The 19,280-nt window shown below is 37.2% G+C and overlaps 1 protein-coding gene across 1 annotated transcript; it reads left to right on the top strand.

Moving 5' to 3' along the window:
* The first annotated feature begins 106 nt into the window (after positions 1 to 106).
* LOC105046722 (uncharacterized) lies at positions 107 to 19,185 on the top strand. The gene is made up of 15 exons (XM_010925408.4): positions 107 to 265; positions 2,973 to 3,712; positions 3,797 to 3,873; positions 3,957 to 3,991; positions 4,097 to 4,175; positions 4,316 to 4,394; positions 6,875 to 6,955; positions 7,042 to 7,202; positions 7,317 to 7,373; positions 9,207 to 9,366; positions 12,400 to 12,685; positions 15,302 to 15,415; positions 15,599 to 15,724; positions 17,454 to 17,505; positions 18,541 to 19,185. The coding sequence occupies exons 2-15, from the start codon at positions 3,139 to 3,141 to the stop codon at positions 18,697 to 18,699; spliced, it is 2,040 nt and encodes a 679-aa protein (XP_010923710.1). The 5' UTR covers positions 107 to 265; positions 2,973 to 3,138; the 3' UTR covers positions 18,700 to 19,185.
* Positions 19,186 to 19,280: the final 95 nt, after the last annotated feature.

Genomic DNA, 19,280 nt, shown 5'->3' with positions numbered 1-19,280 from the left:
AACCAGAGGATGTGAGGGCCAGCCTAGCCGGAGTTTTTTCTCGGGCTCGGTTCCTCGGACCGGATCTGTTTTCCCTTCCGCTGGAAAAGGCGATCACCGGGGGGTGACACCACTCGGACCGTCCCGAAAGAAGAACCCCAAGCGGGCCAAGCCCTTGGTCGGCCCTGCGAGAGAAGCCAAGCACCGTACCACTGCTGGAGAAGTCTCCCCATCCCGTAACTCTTTTCCCTTCTCCTTTCCTCCTCTTCCGTCGGCCATCACCAAAGTAAGTCAGAAACAATTTGTTCTTTTTTTTATTTAAAAAAAAAATCTTCCAGCCAGTATGCTTGTTCTATTTGAATAATTTTCTCTTTAATTTGATGTTCGATGGCATATGACACGGCCATCTTCGCCTCTCTTATAGTAATTTATTCTGAGGACCGCCTATTCATGATGCCTGTTTCATATTCTTCTTAGCATCACGAACTCGAAATGGGCATATGTTAGATGCCGATGAATTGTTTGCTGAAATGTTATTCCTGGCAAAGCGGGTCAGAAAGAAAGGAAGTCTCTATCATTTTGGGCATTGATTCTTTCATTTTTGATATCATTCAGGGGAAGGATTTGCTAGGGTTCTTATTTTCCAAACTCCATAGTGTATGTAGTATACTTGTTGGAAGATAACGAGTAAGGGGCCCAAGATATGATGCGTGATATTTTCTAGCTAAAACAAGGATTAAAAATTTTTTTTATATGCAATAGCATACAATACATAAGCTTTGTTGCAGGCTAAGAATTTGTATAGGGGGATGGCAGGACTGGGTGGTGCAAACTAATGCACTAGTGCGTCTTGTTAGTGGACATAATGTTTTGTAGCAAGAACTGCTTGGTAACATGAGCATTTCTGACCCTTTTTACTTTGACTCGGCAATTCCAGGCATCTTGCATAGTTCATTGGAATCCATCTAATTCAATCGGTCCCATTTGTATAGTTTTGGTGGCAAGATCTTAGAGTATTTTTCATATGGATTTAATTAATCCAATCGTAATTCTGTCAGGCAATACTCATGCCTCTTTGCCTGATTCTCTTTATCTTGGTCCTTTTCTATCAGTGGCCTTTATTGCATTGCATCTGTATCACAATTTTTCAAACCAGAGGCCACAAGAGAACATTTTGCAATCATAAGATGTTCTGTTAGGGTCACTTGCTAAGAGATAAGTGAAAATATTTGTAATCTAGTGAGTTTTACTTTTCTGGTGGAGATTTCCTTGTGAGGTAGCTGTCTCAAGATTTGGAACAATGATCGGTCATCATCATCATTGTCATACAAGCCTATCGTCTGTTAAATATGGTCTTGGCCCTATCGTCTGTTAAATATGGTCTTGGCTATGGAGCATGCCTCTAATTCGAGATGGTTTCTTTGAAGGATTGACTAGATTTTATGGATAGCTTTTTTTAGGATCAGCTTATAGCTTTGTAAGAATCCATGCCAAATACTTGAAGAAAGTAAATAGAGGCCTGCAACGGAGACTATATGGCCCATTGGTGACTGGGCATTAGTCAGACATGCATTATTGGTCATACCTTGATTAATGCAATTAGACCACAACCGCCCAAAATTACCCTGAACTCGGGAAGAGATGAAGCATATGGAGATAATGGAAGATTTCTTTTTTATTTTATTGTTAATTAACAAATAGTCAATGCTGTAATCAATTGTGATATGACATGTGCATTAATTTAGCATGAATTCATGTTGTTTGATTGTTATTCGAGAGGAACTGTTGGTTTAATGCTGGATTTCTTTCGAAGCTTCAATTGATAATTTCTTTTATATTCAAAGAAACAAGTCCCTTGTTGTTTCACAATTTTTTTGCACTTGCTGAATTCTGTCCCCTTGGTTCGTCTTTTGATTCTTGACCATGCCATCTTCCCAGTTGAACCTCTCCATGCCAAGCTCGTCAAAAAATTTGTTCTCTCTTTCCCATTTTAAATTCCAGGCTTATAACTTTGTACTTATACAATTTGCCAATCACTGAAATTTGGGAAAAATCCAACTCCAATTCCTACTACCATAATTCAAACTTAAAAGGGAGAATTGAGAATCCTATGCAATTGAAAAACAAAGATATGAGCATGCAGTGAAAGTTCTGGGCTCAATTTGTATTGTAAAATATTGGGTTGATTTTTTTTTTTTTAATTGTCCCAGTCATTTATCCATAATATTCTATTTGTTTTCTATAAAAGAGATCAAAGTTGGGAGTTACGGTCTGCAAAACAAAGCAGTTTCAGTTTTAAGATTGTTACCAAAGCATGGTTTCTGTTAGGACTATAGCACCAGAAACAGTAAGCCATGAAAACTTCCTGCTTTTCATGATTTGAAAATTTGGTATGGATCTATGATTTTTTAATTATATGCTTCTTCATATGCATGATTTGACTTCAAGTCAAGTTGTAAAGAACATATTTTGGAAGCTAGGAATTTTCATTCTCAGGATTCCTAGTTACATAAATCCTTGTCATGCAAAATTTCTTCGCAGTTGTGTTAAACTGTCAGTCCTATATGCACTGAAAATATATGTCAGTCATGGAATGAACCCCAAATGCAGTTATGATTAAGAGGATTAAGCTATAACAAGTGATATGTCTCATTCCTGTTAATTAAATAAGGATTTTCTGTTTCCTTGAAGCTAAATTAAGTCTGATAGTGGTTCAATTTGTCTAATTGATCCATTATTGGAAGCAGATCAGTTGGTTGGTGTGCATACACTGAGACATATAGATATCAATTGTCCCATTAGTTTTAATATATGATATATGGGTTGCTAGTGCAATGTTACATATTCTCAAATAGTTGAAATGTTGAATGCTCTGCAGATGCAATTTAGCTGTTCATCATTTTCTTTTAGAAGTTTCTGTCATTTCATCTTAAAACCTTAACTTAAATTATTCTGCTACTCATGTTGTTTTTGTGCTTGTTAATGTCTTGCAGGCTGTGCCTTTAACATTGAGCCATAGACTGTTAGCACATCAAGGATCTTACGTGGACTATTTTAAAGAATTCCACCAAGTTTCTTTGTTATTTCTTAAATTAATATCTTTCAGGTCATATGTGTGGCTGACCATCTAATTAGTGTTAGTTTTCTTGCTGAGAACTTATGGTTAACTTTCATGGACAGCCATTGCCTCCCGGAGTTGATCCACTGCCACATACGTCTTCAGCTTCTGCTTCAATGAATCCTTCAGTTTCTTATCTTCCTCCACCTTCTGTGAACATGCATCATGATGGACATCCTAACAACTCAGGAAGCCTCTTCCCTCTTAATCCATCTAATCCATCCTTTCCTAAAGCTCAAAGCCAGTGTCCTCACGTACAACCACCTTCCCAGTTTGTATGTTCACCTGGTAGACTTCCTACACCAGCTGCTCAAAGTGTACCTGCTCAAGCATCCTATAGTTCTTCTCATGGCACAGGAAACCCTGTTGTAGGAAGTACTGGTTTCCAATACTTGCAGAATATGTCTAAAACAACCTCATCCTGTATGTCTGCATCTAACCCTGGTGCAGAAATAAAAGTGGCAGAAGCAGAAAGCAATACTTCTAAGCCCTCAGATGCATCTCGAGATGATTTGAGTAGTTCAACCCATTGTGATGACAACATAGTGGATCGACAGTTAGCTGTAAAAACTGAAGTGAGCGAAGAAGCAAGCAAACAAAAAGGGAATGCAACTGGTAATGATCAATCTACTTATTATGCTATCAGATAGATACAACTCTGGATATAAAAATATTGATCCAAATTTGTTCCTGTTTCAGACATTAGACAGCAGAGGTTTTCTGCTGATGTTGAAGTTATTGAATCTGCTGCCCAACTTGCTGTTCTGCATGAGCAGGTATGATTTTTAAAGAAAATGGAATCTCTTTATCATGCATCTATTCTTTGAGATGTTAAGTGGTCTTAATTTGTGATAACCAGGAAATTGCGACCCAACAAATCATACACAATCAAAGGTCTGTCTGTTTCCATTTCTTCTTATTTCAAGCCAGATCACATGCATTGAACAATAAGTGCTCCAACTGTCTTGTGATGTTGTTCTTATCCTTTTTTGACCTTAGACAAGCAAGAGGCACAAATGGACCTGCAGAAGATAGTAAAGACATTCTCTCTGGACGTTATGATCCCAATGCATTAAAGGTGAGCATTTTTCATGCTTTGTTCTGTGCATTTTAAATAATTTAATTTTGAGTTCCCCACTGTGTGACTTCTTTGTTACTTCTTTCTCAGTCAAAATGTCAAATTACTATGCATCTTTTTATTATCGTTGCTTCTTTTAGGAACATCTGCTGAAGATAACCACCGATCATCGTGCTGAAATGGCCAACAAACGTGGGAAGATGATCCACCAAGATAACGGTTGGTTCATTATAATCCATTTTTCTCATCCTTTTAATTGTCTGTTCCTAACGTTTGTCAGTTTGCTTTAAGTTCAGTCTACAAAAGTTAGTTCTTTGTTGGAGCTTATCTTAGCTCCTGAAAATTTGTTTCTACGCATCCAAATCAAGCACCTGCATTAATATTGACTACTGTAGTGCGGCCTTTCCGGTCATGTTATGTGTTCTGTAAACTACTAAGAGCTGAGTTTTGTAATGCTACTATCAGTTAAACAGTTGTTCAAACGGAAATTGCAATCTGCAAATCAAGAACAAATGAAGGAACCAGTATTGGATTAAAAAGCAGTTCTGTGTTGCAGAAGATAGAAATTGGAAAGCATGCAAAAGTTCATGTCATGGAAACCAAATGGTACCATTGGAAACCCATTTCTCCTTGTTTGCACAGTTTTCTCATACACAGGCCATTTTTTGGTTGGCTCCCTCATAGTTTGCTGGTGTTTTCTAGTTTGAGGAAACTGTAAGTTGATATCTCTGCTCTGTGAGCTGCTTAACTGATTTGGAAAACCTGTTCTTGAGTAACTGGCATCAAAAGCTTGTTTTCCTGGTTCTTTAGGGGAAACAACTCCAGCTTGTTAAGCACAAATAGGCCAGGGCTTAGGCCGGTGCACATGTTTTAGGTGGGGATCTGGGAGCTGATAATCTGATCTGAAAAGAATGGTTTAAGAGACTTTTCTTTTATATCATGATAAGCTGAAATCAGTGCACATTTTGAGGCTACTTGTTACTCTCAGTCAAGTACCCAACAACCTTACAACCTTTTTTGTTGACCCTAGAATTCAATTCTTATACTAGTTGAGCTCTTAATTTTCATCCTTAATTTTTGTTCATATTAGTTGTGAATAGAAGATGTTGACCAATGTTGCATGCTATTTCCTCAATTTTAGAATTAATGGATAAGAAAGGGGAAAAACGCCTTATATGTGTGAGCCACAAAAAATGAGGTCTATGATGTTCTAAACAAGATGTTGTTTTCAAGAGAAGGTGACCTAATATGTTGAATAAATTTAGTTTGAAGATTCATATTAGGTCTAAGATATTAAGGATGGAGCAAAAATGTGATAGTTTGTGAAGAAAGGACTTTATAGAAGTTAGCAATATTTTAAGGATGATTGCATTTGGATAGACGGGCAATTCAAATTAGAGACATGAACTTCAAGTTTGATTGGAAGGGCAGGGCATTTGGAACATATGAATAACATTAGAGCGTGTAGTTCCATCCCATGTGTTGTGAAGTTTGAGAACTATTAGATGATTACAGTTTATATGCCAGATCTTTATTAGTTAAGGTGGTCTACTAATATACTGAATAACATGTCAGGCCATTTCCACATAGCTGTAATAGATGTTAAACCAGGTGATAGTATTCTACAAGAACACATTTAGCATGGTTCCATAAAAAAGGTCATCCATTGGGCTTTCTTGGGCAGTTGACAAAATGCAAATAAATAGAAGAGAATGAATGTGATTGTACTTTTCTACTGCATTAAGAGGTATAAATATGATAAAATACAATGATTGGTAATTTTGGCAGGCTTCAGGGAAGAAGGGTGTGTTACAAATATGAAGTTGGCAAAATGATGGGCTATTAGAAGCAGCGGCAAGTGGGGTCTACTTTTGTAGTATATGAATATCATTTCAGGTAGACCTGCACAAAGGTTTAGCTTTGGGGTAACACTTGTAATGATAAGTTGTCACTATTTCTTTGGAGTACAACAAAATGTTGGGAGGATAATGGTCTGAAGTCCAACACATGGAATGCAATATAAGTGAAATATAAGAAACAAATTTTCATAAAAAATTCTGCCTTGAATTCTACTCTAGTGTGATTGTTTTCACTTTTCATGATCCTTGGTTGCATGTAATAATTTAAGAGCGAAAGAAGTTATACCCAATGTTATTAGAGGTAATGACACAGAAATTTGCTCTGAAGAGAATCATGTTATCATTGCATGCTCTAGATATAAGATAATTACTAGACAATGCTGAGAGCTGCATTTTTATCTAGAATGTGGTCTAAAGAGAGGCGCAAACACGTTTGATAGTCCTTGGTAAAATCATGTGGGGTAGGCTTTAAAATCTTTTAAAAGAAAACTAAGAGGTAATTAAGTCACATAAAACATGTATGAAGTGCTGGAAAACTGATTATTTTGTTGATATCGGTTCCACTGGTGAATTAAGGGGGCTCTGCTAAGATGAGGCTTACGTCTTCATGGAGAGATTAGATATGTAGGGAAGGCCTCTGATAAAATGAATTGAATCTCCAAAAAGAGTTGTCAGAATTGTCGTGTTAGCATAATCTTATCACCTTTTCAATTCTTTAACGATGCATATGTTTAAATGTCTGATGTACTTTAATTTGTTTGCATGACTGAAACTTCTTCCTTAAAAGTATTCATGCTATCAATGTGCTTAGATTTTCAGACTTAAGTTTTGTCATATCAGGCAACATGGAAATTGGTAATGGCTATGGTGTACCAGGTGGGGGTGCTTATTATACTACAACACCATTAAATGCCCAATCTAGTAAGATTGCTTTCCTTTATATGGGTGTTTTACTACCTTTAAAGCCTTTTTAAAGTGGTTGGCCATCTAAAGTTGGACTGTTCTAGGGAAACCAAAGGATGAAACTCAACAAGTGAGCTCCACAGCTGAAAAGGAATCAGATCCAAAGGCTGCTCAGAAAGAGCTACCAGAATATCTCAAGCAGAAGCTAAAAGCTAGGGGAATTCTTAAAGATAAAACAAATGGTGCCTCTGTGACAACTGAGAATGCAAGTCCATTTCTTGTCTCCAATACTTAGTTGTTATATAATTCCTGTCATGATCTATCTTCTTATATTATCTTGCAGTTTACGATGATTGACCTAATTGACATTGAATTGCAGAAATTGGAACCTCAACATGATCGGATGACAAATGTCCTAAAGTTGCCTCCCTGTTGGGTGAGTATCTAGACATACATACGTAATCTATGCTTTCACAGAACATGAACGATTGATATGTAATTCTACTGCTAGATGTTTGTATAATAAGCTTTATCTTCAATGGAGGTATTGCTTAAGTGTTGACAGAAGACAAATGAGTTGTATTTTACTAGTAATCTATAGTTTTGGCTGTTGAGGTGTTGTCAATATTTGTTGGGTGTAATACATGAGCACTATATGTGCAGAAAAAGAATGATGAAACTCTTTTCTCAAAAGCTTAAGAATAATAAATGGTTTGCCTAGAACTTAAATCTATAAAATAAGAGATATCAAGTACTTGTTACTCTGTTTAATAAATTTTAGGATACCTTATATTGTTGCAAAATATCTATCAGTGACTTTGTAGCAGTGTTGGAACAGAACCTCAATTTTCTCCTTCACTTATTTGTCATCCTGGTGAGTAAAAATTGTAAAATATTTGTGGAAATATAAAAATTTGGACAACTAAGCCAAAAACCTGGGTAAGTGTGAGAGGATAATGTTGGAAGGGAGCTGAAGAAATGCACACATGGTTAGAAGCATGTCATGTATCTAAGATATGACACCAGGGGTTCTCTGCAAGCATTAAATTATAAAAGTGATAGACTCAGAAACCACAAAACATAAGGGAAAATGTGGGAAACTTAAATGAGCATGACTATTATAACTGTAGAATAAGGTCTTATGTTGCTGGAAAGAATTGAGAAAAGTCAAAAATAGAGTTTCCTTCTTGGTGGCCAAAACATGACTAAACTGATGGGCCATACAATCATACTTACCATATATTCGATTTAGTGGTCTAGTGGCCCAGTGAGCTTTGTTGTATGAACAGTGCCTGCATTTTTAAAAAGGAATTAGTCTGTGAGCAGTGATATAATTGTTAGTATACTGTTTTATCTGTTATTTAATGCTATAGCAGCTAATAATATCCATTATTTTTTTGTTATTTGACCGGTGAATAACAAATAGTAATCACATAAACTTGGAAGAGTGTTGTGTATCATTATTGGCCGTATAATTGAACTAGTGTTTTCTCTCAGAAACCTAACCTTCATCTGTTGTTCCGACCATTCAATGGCGAACCTAATCAACAATCTCTGTTAAATTAATAAATAACATGGAAAATGGTGATACACTTTGTGGAGCAAGATTTTATCAAACCACAAAGATAGGACCCACTCAGCAAAGCAATGCTTCTGTATTTTTGTTTATTTAAATCGTATTTGAGCATGATATACGCACATGAACTGTGTGAAAATGAGATGTAAATGTAATTAGCCATTTATACTTCGCTATTAGCATGCGGACAAGATATTGTATTTTTTTCATCAAATATATATATATATATATATATGTATGTATAATATTGAACATTTTGGCACGTAAGGTGGATGTAGTGAAGTTTCATTGTGATTATCAACGGGAAATCTGATATAAACGGGATTAGATTTGCCCTATAGGAGTGATTATGATATTTTGGTTGTAATAAATTCTATGCTTTTGTGTAAGAGTCTCTCTGTATTCTTGCTGCATCCTGGAAAATATCATCTTATTTATAGGTTAGAATCTTGATCTACTTTGTATGTCTTTAAGGCACACACTCTACTGACAAAGTCTAGGTAGTTGTATAAAATCTTCTAACCATCCATTTTCACTGTGCTGCATGTCTTCAACATTTCTGTAAAAATCTATTGTTATAATTAATACATGTCTCAATGATTTATGTAGTTTGGGTCAGAAAGAAAGCATTTGAATCGTAGAGGTGGCTGTTGCCACATAAGTACCACTGACCACTGGATTTTCATTTTATAGGTTGAGGCAAAGGACCCAGGTAGTGGATACTCATATTTTTATAATGAGAATACTGGAGAAAGCCAGTGGGAGTGTCCTACTGAGAATGCTGCTTGTGCCCCGACTCCAACCCCATCACCTTTGCCAGCAGATTGGGAAGAGGCACTTGATGATTCAACAGGTTTGCACACAATTTCCTGTGTGGTTGTATTAGAAATTTAGACTTCTGAATAAGTCCTATTTTATTGATGCTAGTCGTATTCTTGCTCAACCATACAACAACTGCTGGAGGATAATCAGTGAATCGCAAGTCCAGGCTCCACATTATATTTAAATGCATTTTGTGCCTATCTGATTCCACATAAGAAACTATTACCATGTAATCGTCAATGATGTACATGCATAAGCTTGCACTTCTTAGAAATTGGTTGGTTGAAGTTTACAGAGATGGTCCCTGTTGGCCTTTCTCTTATCTTCTGGGACTTTAGATAGCATGTCTTTATCCATATGACTGGCCATACTTGAATACCAAGACTTTGTTGATTAATGATTGTCAGGGCCTTCGGAGATTGCTGTTTGTGATAATTCTCATATGAAGTTGTATTTTATAGATGCAAAAAATTATTTGTGTTCTTTCTCATGTTCCAAAGAGGTGAATAGAAAGCCCTATCATGAATCATTCCTTGATGATAGTTAATAATATTTGTTAGTAATGTTATGAGTTATTTATGTTGTATTTTATATATTGTGTATAGTCTGCCTATGCCGAAATGCGTTGTTGTTCCAACCACTAGGAAGCACGGATATGGCAAAATGGCTGCCAAACCAATGTCGGATACGTATCCATATCGTACTGTACTCCGTATCTTTATAGCAAAATGGCTGCTATATTTTTAAGAATTTATCATATCTCCATATCCGTATCATACCGTATCCATGTCCCGTATTGTATCTGTGCTTCCTAGTCCAACCATCACATTAGCCAGTTAAGTCTCTCTCTCTCTTAAAAAAAAAAAAAAAAGAAAAGAGAGAGAGAGGTTAAGTTCAGGAGCTGTCGCTTTTATCGACTTTATCTATAATGGGTTAGTACCCCAACTCATTGCAAGACTGAGACAGCACTAATCTCAGCATTGGAGATTCATCATAAGATACTGTTTTCATCAATGGATGTGTGCGACCTTAACAGTTGTTTGTGGTGTTGTTTTTGCTGAAAAGGCTCTCAAATTTGTAATCCTGTTGATGAACTAGTTTGAAATTGAATTATGAAGTCTGGATCTGGTAGAGGGTTTTTAAACTGAGAACAAAATAAATTTTTGGCTCCAATTGGCTTGATAACCAAAGGGCCAGATTTGCAAAGGGTCAATTGAATCCAATAAAGACACAATCCTATCCAATTAGTATGTATAATATAAATTCACAATAAAGAGGTTGAGCCTTGGTGCAATGGTAAAGTTGCTCCATTATGACTTGACAGTTATGGGTTCAAAACACGGAAACAGCCTCTCCACATGTTGGGTAAGGTTGTGTACATCTGACCCTCTCTAGGTGCTGCAATGTCGGGAGCCTCATACACTAGGCTGCCCGGTAAATTCATAATAAAATGCAAAGTGAGTTGCATAATATATTATTTTACAAAAATAACCCACTTCTCATCATTCCCAACCAGTGTTCCTTAATCCCTTTATCCCAACTAACGTCCCTTCATCCCTGCTCTTGTTTCATTTCCCACTCTTCTATTTTCTTGTATGATTTCCTCTCTTCATATAATCCTAATCCTAACATCAACGAAGGAGCAGATTGGATATTCAGTGAAAAACTGAAATGGACTTGGGTCTGCTGTTACATGATTGCAGATCAGTTAGTGCTTGCAGATAAGAGATAGGATTGGGATCAACCAATCTTGTCCAGATTTGATCTGTTATCGATCTTCTAGTCTGTCATCAAAATCTAGCATCTGTTCAGCTTTTGGAAATTCATGGGAGTTGAATGAATGGATTTGCTTTATTTCCCAGTGCCTCCTAAGCTGGGTTGGATCAACATTGTCACATTACCACCATATTGCCAGATTATTCTGAATTGTGTATTTTGTGGGTGAATCATGTATCCTAGCTTATTTGGCCCAAAACAACTTGAGGGTAAGTCAGTATTTGTATGCTTTTTAACTAAGGTGGTGGTTTACATATATTTTTGGTTTTGAAAATAAATTCATTGAAACTCTTGTAGCAAAATGCAATGTCTAATTGATCCTCATCACCAAAATAAGTTATTCTCCAATGTTGGGAAATGGACCCCTTATGAAGCATATCACATGTCCTCGGTATGAAAGATGTGCACCCAGTTAGGTACTAAGTAAACTTTGGTTGGGTCTGCCTCACTCGGCTATCAAAGCAGCAATAACTCGGTACCAGGCTATATGGATCCCTTAGTGCCGGGACATGCAAAGATATCGCATATGGAGAAAACAGTCTATCTTAAGCCCTAACACCAACAGCATAAGATTATCACATATAGAGAAAACAGTCTATCTTAAGCCCTAACACCAACAGCATAGTTGCAATCAGAATTGTTCTCAGGTCACCTTGTTAGTGTTTTAGGACATAACCAAGTATTGATATGGAGTTGCTCGTTCTGGCAACTGAGAAAGGTCACCACTATCTTATGATTATCATCCACAATTGACAGCCATATGATTTGGGTCCCCTTACTATGTCTGTAGCTGCGACATGTTTTAAGGAATAAGGAATCAGAAGAGTGGTTCTCTCTCAATTGCCCAAGGCAACCGAGTTTCCTAAAATGTCCTTATGGATCTTTGGTATTTTATACCTTGTTGGCTGAGATGAAGGGTACTTCGAACTTATCAGTGCCTCATTTTGTATTTAATACAACAAATTGTGGTTTTTTTGACACCACTTCCAGCAATTTTATGATGCATGTCAATTTGCTAAAGTTTATTTGACATAATTTTTTTATGTCTGATTTCATCTTCTTGTCTAGCTAGTTCTCTTCTCATTGCAATTCTTCTTTATCTCCTCATTGCGATTCTTATCTATCTGTTAGATTTTCCTGTATGTTGAATTTTTTTATGAGGCAAAAACATCATCAATATGCCTCTCCAGTTTTTCCATGCTAATGAACAAAAAATATTACTTGTCTTGCATATAAATCTACTTTTAATTTTTCTTTTCCCATGTGTAACACTTGTTAAGTGTATTAGGGCAAAAATACTATTACAATACAAAGACACATGTATCACAATGGGAGCGGCCAAATTCAATAAGTCAAGTTGTTTCGCCACATGCTACAAAGACACATGTATCACAATGGGAGCGGCCAAATTCAATAAGTCAAGTTGTTTCGCCACATGCTACACTCTTGGCTGCTGGAGGTGAAGCTACTCAAACTGCTAATCATGAGCAAACTCATATGAAGAGATGTTTAGGATGTGGTGGATGGGGCCTTGGCTTAGTTCAGCCATGGGGCTATTGCAATCACTGCACACGGTACTTTTCAGTACAATGCTCCATGTTGATCATGTGGATGCTTAGATTTGCTTTCTTCACTTAATATCGGATATAGCTCAATTGTTATTGCATTTAGAAAAAACACTTTTTAATGCAAGGTGGTACTGTGAATGTCAGATTGCATGCTTTCCCTTTACGTCCAATTAATTATTTTCCTAAAGAAAATTAACTTTATTTCATTGTTTAATGATTAGAATTTAGACTTATTCTCGTTGTTTCAAAATTCTCAGCAGTGTTAATCTAGCCTAAGGAAGGGATTAGGTACTTGATAGTTAAAAGATGGCTTACAAGCTAAAAGTTTTCTTGTGATTGGTGGTGAAAAAATGAGAACTTTTCTTCCATTTTATCTTCTATGAAAACTTTAAGCATTATATTCTTCATGTAAATTCCCAGTTTTATCTAAATTGGTTTCATTTAGTTTCCTTGAGCATTTGACACTTCCTGTCTCCAAACATTTCAACCTGTGGATGCATCTACAATATAAACAATACAAACATACATATGTTTATACAAGATTACATATTTAATGCTTTCTTGAGTAGCCAATGATGATTTATATCTTAAATACTTCAAGTTTACTCATGCTTAACTGAACATTCTAAAATTTTGTGCCAAATCTGATGCTTTGGATTGATTTAAGTAGGACATACTTATTTTTAGATTGCCAAGAGGTAAGGTTCAATGAACTAGTACCAGGGGTTGTACATCGCAAGACCAATTCGGCATGGTACAATACGTACCCTATTGAACCGAGGCATACTAGAACTGAGGGGAGGGAGGGAGGGAGGGAGTGGGGAGAGGTGAACCAGTTGTCATTGCTGTCGAACGGAACCCTAACCACCAACATGTTGCATTGTCATGCTGTTGTCGTCTTGAAGAGGAAGATCGGGAGGAGAATCGAGGGAGATAGAGGAGTATCGAGACTGAGAGATCAGGAGAGAGGGAGAGGAGGAGAGGGAGGGAGAGGTGTGTAGGTTGTCATCATTGTGGAATGGAATCCTAATTGCTGGTGTCATTCTGGTGTCACATTGCCCCATAAAGGAAGAATGGGAGGAGAATCAAGAGAGGGAGAGAGGAAGAGGGGAATCGTGATCGGAGTTCAGGAGAGAGGCATCAAGACTTTGAGAGATAGGAAGAGGATCAGGAGGGGAGGGGGATCCATTCAACAAAAAAAAAATTGGTTGATCTACCAGTCGAACCATCTTGGTAACCGTCCTGTCCAGTTCGGTAATGTCCCAAACTGCCTAGATTGGGATGGTTTGGCGGTCACTACCAAGAGGTGTTGAGTCCAAGTGTCCAAAAGAGTGGCCCTCCATAATTTCTAAAATAAGAAGTGATATGAACTCTCCAGGCAACAATGGTGGCAACTGATACCCACACAAATAAGTACTCATGTGCATACATGACAAATACACATAAGAAGAGGATTTCTTTATTTGGATATTGACTAGTATGTCGCTTGTGCAATGCACGTGGGGGGATGCATGGCTGGTTAAGGTCTTCTAGATGTGTGAGCCTTCTTTTCTACATTATATCATGCATGAATAATAGATATTAGGAAGGAGAGTTCTGCAAGAAGCCCCTTGACATGTTTTTCCTTTCTCTTGGTATGCAGCATCCCAATTAAGGTTGAATGTTAGGGAATACTAGGCACTTCCATGATATTGTTCCCAGGAATCTCGACTTTGGAGACCAGCTATGCATGGCTGGACTGCAAGCCTTTAGCATTGTACATAGTAGATTGATTCATCATTTATGATTCTTGCCAGTGGCAATGATAAAGCCTATGACAAAAACCTGTTAGGTCATTATTTTTTGCTTCTACCTTCATTCTAGAGTGACTGTTCATGACAATTTAAAATTTATGGGAGAGTGATTTTTTGATGGATGCATTTGTAACGTACAATTCTTACAGGTTTCACTAACCTCCAAAAAATATGAAACTTAGCTTTTGAGGCTGGGATATGCATAGCCTCTATCAGAATGTCTAAAAAGAATTATTACAATGTTTGTTTTTTATAGCTGTTCATCAACACTAGGATATCATTATGAGTTTCGTTATCATGAAGCAAAAGCTTATGCATGACTATCCATGTACAAAACCTGTATTAGACATTAAAGGCTATATAGATTAGTATTTCTTATTGAGCTTGTTACCACGTTAAAGCTTAAGTAGGATTTGTCTTTTTTTTTTTTGGTCTCTTCGAAGAAGGGACTTCTTTGTGGTGCAACTTCTAGCATTTGAGAAGTTAATGTTGCGTGACAGTCTTTATTGATCACAGGGCCAACAGTTTTAGATATTGTGAGGTAAATGTTATAACATTTACAGAAGCAAGTCAATGAATTTGCGGAAGTACCACTAGTAAATGTTATAACATTCTTCATTTAGCCTAAAACAATAAGCAATTTTTTCTGTGTATTTTCTAGCTCCATTATTGAGGTAAGCTGAATACATGACAAACGAAATTCTACTATTGATTTCCATTTTCTTCCATCGGTTATTGCTAATTTTTGTAATATCAAATGTTTTCAACACAAAGTTTTAGCCATACTATGTGATGTTTGCAGTTTGACCTTAAGTTAATTCTGATACAGGGTTCAGAATCTTCCTTTTCAACAACATTTATCTTTGAATGTGCATGGTCAGCTACAAACAAGCAAGCTGGCTACCTCCAAAGAGCATTCAGGAAAACCAGTGCCCAAGCATAAGTAATTACTTTGCCGCCGCTAACTTGCATGAGTAGTATTAGGCTGTATGAATTGGTTACTCATTGCCTTTCGGCAACCAAAATGGTGCAGCATGCATTATTGCACTTCTTTCAAATATAGAGGCAGGTCACTGTTACTTGTATGTATTATTTAGCTTTACACCAGACTGATTTCCCTCTGCAGGTCAAGTCCCAAACCTCCATTTGGAAAAGGCAACAGAAGGGACCACAGGAAACGAACATATAGTGAGGATGATGAGTTGGACCCTATGGATCCGAGTTCGTATTCGGATGCCCCACGTGGTGGCTGGTATGTTGTGCATCTTCGTTATAGAATGCATATTGTCTTAGAAGCAAATAAAATAGCAACCACAATCATGTTCCTTTGTATCCTCCTTTCCTTTTTTTTTTTTTTTTTTTTTTTTTTTTTGTGATGAGACCTGTGTATATCAGTTTGCTGCTACAGGATCTGATTATTATACAAGTCAGAGCTATTATGGCTAATCTCAATTGGGTATCAGAAAACTCTTTTGTACAGCAAAAGTTATGCGCTTTCATTGTGTATTTTGAGGGTATTTTGGTGTCTTGGACTTCGTATTGCAGGTTGTTGACTTTATTCTGCATCTACTCTTTTATGAGCTTGGCTTATTGCACCGCAGGAAGATTAATTTGTTCAAAGTTCTTTTCAGTTCTGATTTGGCTTTGGATTTGAGCTTAGGAGATTACCAATGGTCATCATGCATTGTAGTTGCCTATTAGAGTATTGGCTGTAGTTGTTTTGAAGCAAGGTTCACTGTGTTGGTACCGGGGTTCAGGTCGGTCAGCCGGCAGCACGGTTTGGTATGCCTCGGTGCCATTCTGTGCTGGGCCCATACCAGCATAGCAGGGAGGGCAAGGGAGGGGGAGAATGGGAGAGAGGAAAAGAGAGGGAGAGGGAGGGCCACGGAGGCTGCTGGAGGGTGCGAAGGGCCGGAGGAGGGGCTCTGCCTTCCAAGCGATGGAAACAGGGGTCCATTGGGCCCCTGTTTTTTTATTGTATGATTTTTAAGTGATGTCAACAACACCACCGCAGCCTTGTTCTAAAGTATCTATGCAATATCTGCAAAAGTGCTATGAGAATGCTCGTTTCAACTAGAAGTAGCCACCATAACACCTGCTACGGACTATGACATTGCAATAATATCTTCTATAATATGCATAATATTTTCTATTACAGTTGTATATTCCTATTATTTGCTATAGTGCCTGATATGGTTTCTGCTAGGAGTGACTTTATTTAGGTACTTATTGGACTATCGGACAAAGTTCCGTGTGATCATCTCACTTAGTTCTCATAGAGGTCACTTTCTTAACAATGCAGTATTTAGAGGATCCTGCTACAGTCAATCTGCTACAGGGATACTTTAGTGTTTTCAGTTCATGGTTGCTTCTGCTAGTAAAGTTTATAGACTCAGTAAGAATTAAACTGCCTGCCCATATTGTGCCATCTCTATGGTATCTATAATTCTATATGTTATCAGCAAGCTACAAGATTGTGTTACCCTGTGCTGCGTACCCAAAAAGATGTATCAGCACATACTGAGGTTTATCTCTTTGATGTGGGTCAATACAGCTTAATACATGGCAGGCTTATACATTTTAAACCTGTACCTGACCATCTTGAACAACATATGTTCTACTCTAGGTGGTCAGGAAATCTTCCCAACCAATTCTTTTCCATTTTCTTTTACCATGAAAACTTGAAAGCCTATTGGACACAATAATGGTATAGAGTCATCATTTTACAGTGGATTATAAATGGTAAAGCTTCTCTTCATTTGATGAGTTTGCTCTTGACTTATTTGAGAAGCTTATGTATCTGTAGATATTTTTTGACCCTTAACCTTGATTTCAGCCCACATTGACATGTTCACAAGGAGTTCAATTTGGTGCATTCTATTCTTATCTCATTCATTATAACGCATAGAGTGCAAATAATGAACATCTATGCATTTTGTCAAATCATTAACTCTTATCTGATTTTTACCATGGTTTTGCAGGGTAGTTGGCCTAAAAGGAGTACAACCACGAGCAGCAGATACCACTGCTACTGTAAGTATTCGCTTAATTGATGATGAATCAGATGTATTTTCCATACATGCTTTTTCATTAGTATGTTTTTATTCTTGCTGGGGAAAGTGAATGCATCCTTAAATTCCATTACTAACACTCTAGCAGTTAAGCTGGTGAGATTAGTGATCTCAGTAAATGCACATGAAGCATAAGACCACATTATTGATAAAAGATAACTGAACTTTAGTCTGTTTTTTGTTGTAATGCTTTTGCTTGATAAACTTGTTTAACGATGATATAGTGGAAGATTCTGGAGAGCAACTTCTGTTTTGACTTTTAAGCATGTCAAGGCCTTGATAAATAGATATGTTTCTTCAATGAATCAGAAAGGCAGTCTATCCAAGTGACTTTCTGCGTCTATGTGATTGCACACTGTAGAAATTCGTGATAATGTATAAACCTTAGTAGTTTGAAATTAGTAGTCTATCAAAAGTGATTTTGGTGCCTATATTTCTTTTTTTTTAATAACAAAAACCTGAATTTTTATGTATGAGTACTTCACTGTTTTGGTGGTTCTGCATTTCATATCATGTAAGGATGAAAAAGAAAAGTCAAAATGTATTTCTGAAAGTTGTCATGGCCACTCTTATTCCAATGCTGCCATTCTGTAGCAGTTTTTTTTTTTTTTTTTCCTATCAATATTAGTTGAAACACCGTTGTGTTACTGGAGAGTGGTAGCAGACCAGATGGATTGTTGGCATATATAGGTCCTTGACCGATGGAATGCAGATATGCCTGTGTCCTGAAGTTTCATAGATCAGTTATTGCTGCTTTCATGGCAAAGAGATGTTTGCCATTCACTGCAATGTGAATAGAGATTCCAAATCTCAAGAGAGAGTTTAAACTTGGTGTTCAAAATTAAAAATCAAACTTTTTAGTATAAAATTGTCCATTTCTACTGATATTATCAATAAGGGTTTCATTTCTTTTGGTGATTTTTTTGGTTGTCACCTGTCAATTTTATTGAATAAATGACAGCATGACATTAATTTTGTATGTTTGTATGAATTACAGGGTCCTCTCTTTCAGCAGCGTCCATATCCTTCTCCCGGTGCTGTGCTGCGAAAGAATGCTGAGATTGCTGCCCAGACCAAGAAACATGGTTCTCACAATCATATGGCACCCATCTCAAAGAGAGGGGATGGCAGTGATGGACTGGGGGATGCAGACTGAGTTTCGTGTGAAGCTAGCAATCCCAGGGCACTGGACTGAGATATCCATTGGTGTTTACCTGGGCAATTTGCAGGAATCCTTGACCCAACCTTGGTGGAACTGAATAGCTTCTGTTTCCAAAACCTGTCTACCTATAGTTTGTTGCTGAAGACTTTTGTTCGAGTCTTAAACCATTGGCAATCAATAGATGCAGGAATCATCAGCTGAGATCAAAGCTCTGGTTAGAGGGTTAGACAAGCCTCATTGTTTTAATCTACACAAATGAGGTGGGTGGAGAACTCATTGTCCTTGGATGAGAAACTGCTCGGCATTCAACAATTGAAGCTGGGCATGCTAAGAACAGCTTCTTGTGTTTAAGAATTCTGGATGAATGTATGTGTATCTTTGTATTTCTAGATATATTGGTACATTGCATAACGTTATGTTCTATTGTTCTGTGCCGAACATTTGTCCCCGTATAGTCAGAGCTCCTAAACTTTTTGGATCGTTGGACTTTGGATTTTTTGAACTGGTTTATCAGGTGTCATTCTTGTACATGAAAGGCTATCAAATTCTTTCCCTAAACTCCAAACACGTTAGAA

This window comes from Elaeis guineensis, chromosome 2 (assembly GCF_000442705.2).
Source record: "Elaeis guineensis isolate ETL-2024a chromosome 2, EG11, whole genome shotgun sequence".
Classification (NCBI taxonomy): Eukaryota; Viridiplantae; Streptophyta; class Magnoliopsida; order Arecales; family Arecaceae; genus Elaeis; species Elaeis guineensis.
This window is presented reverse-complemented; position numbering and strand designations above follow the sequence as displayed.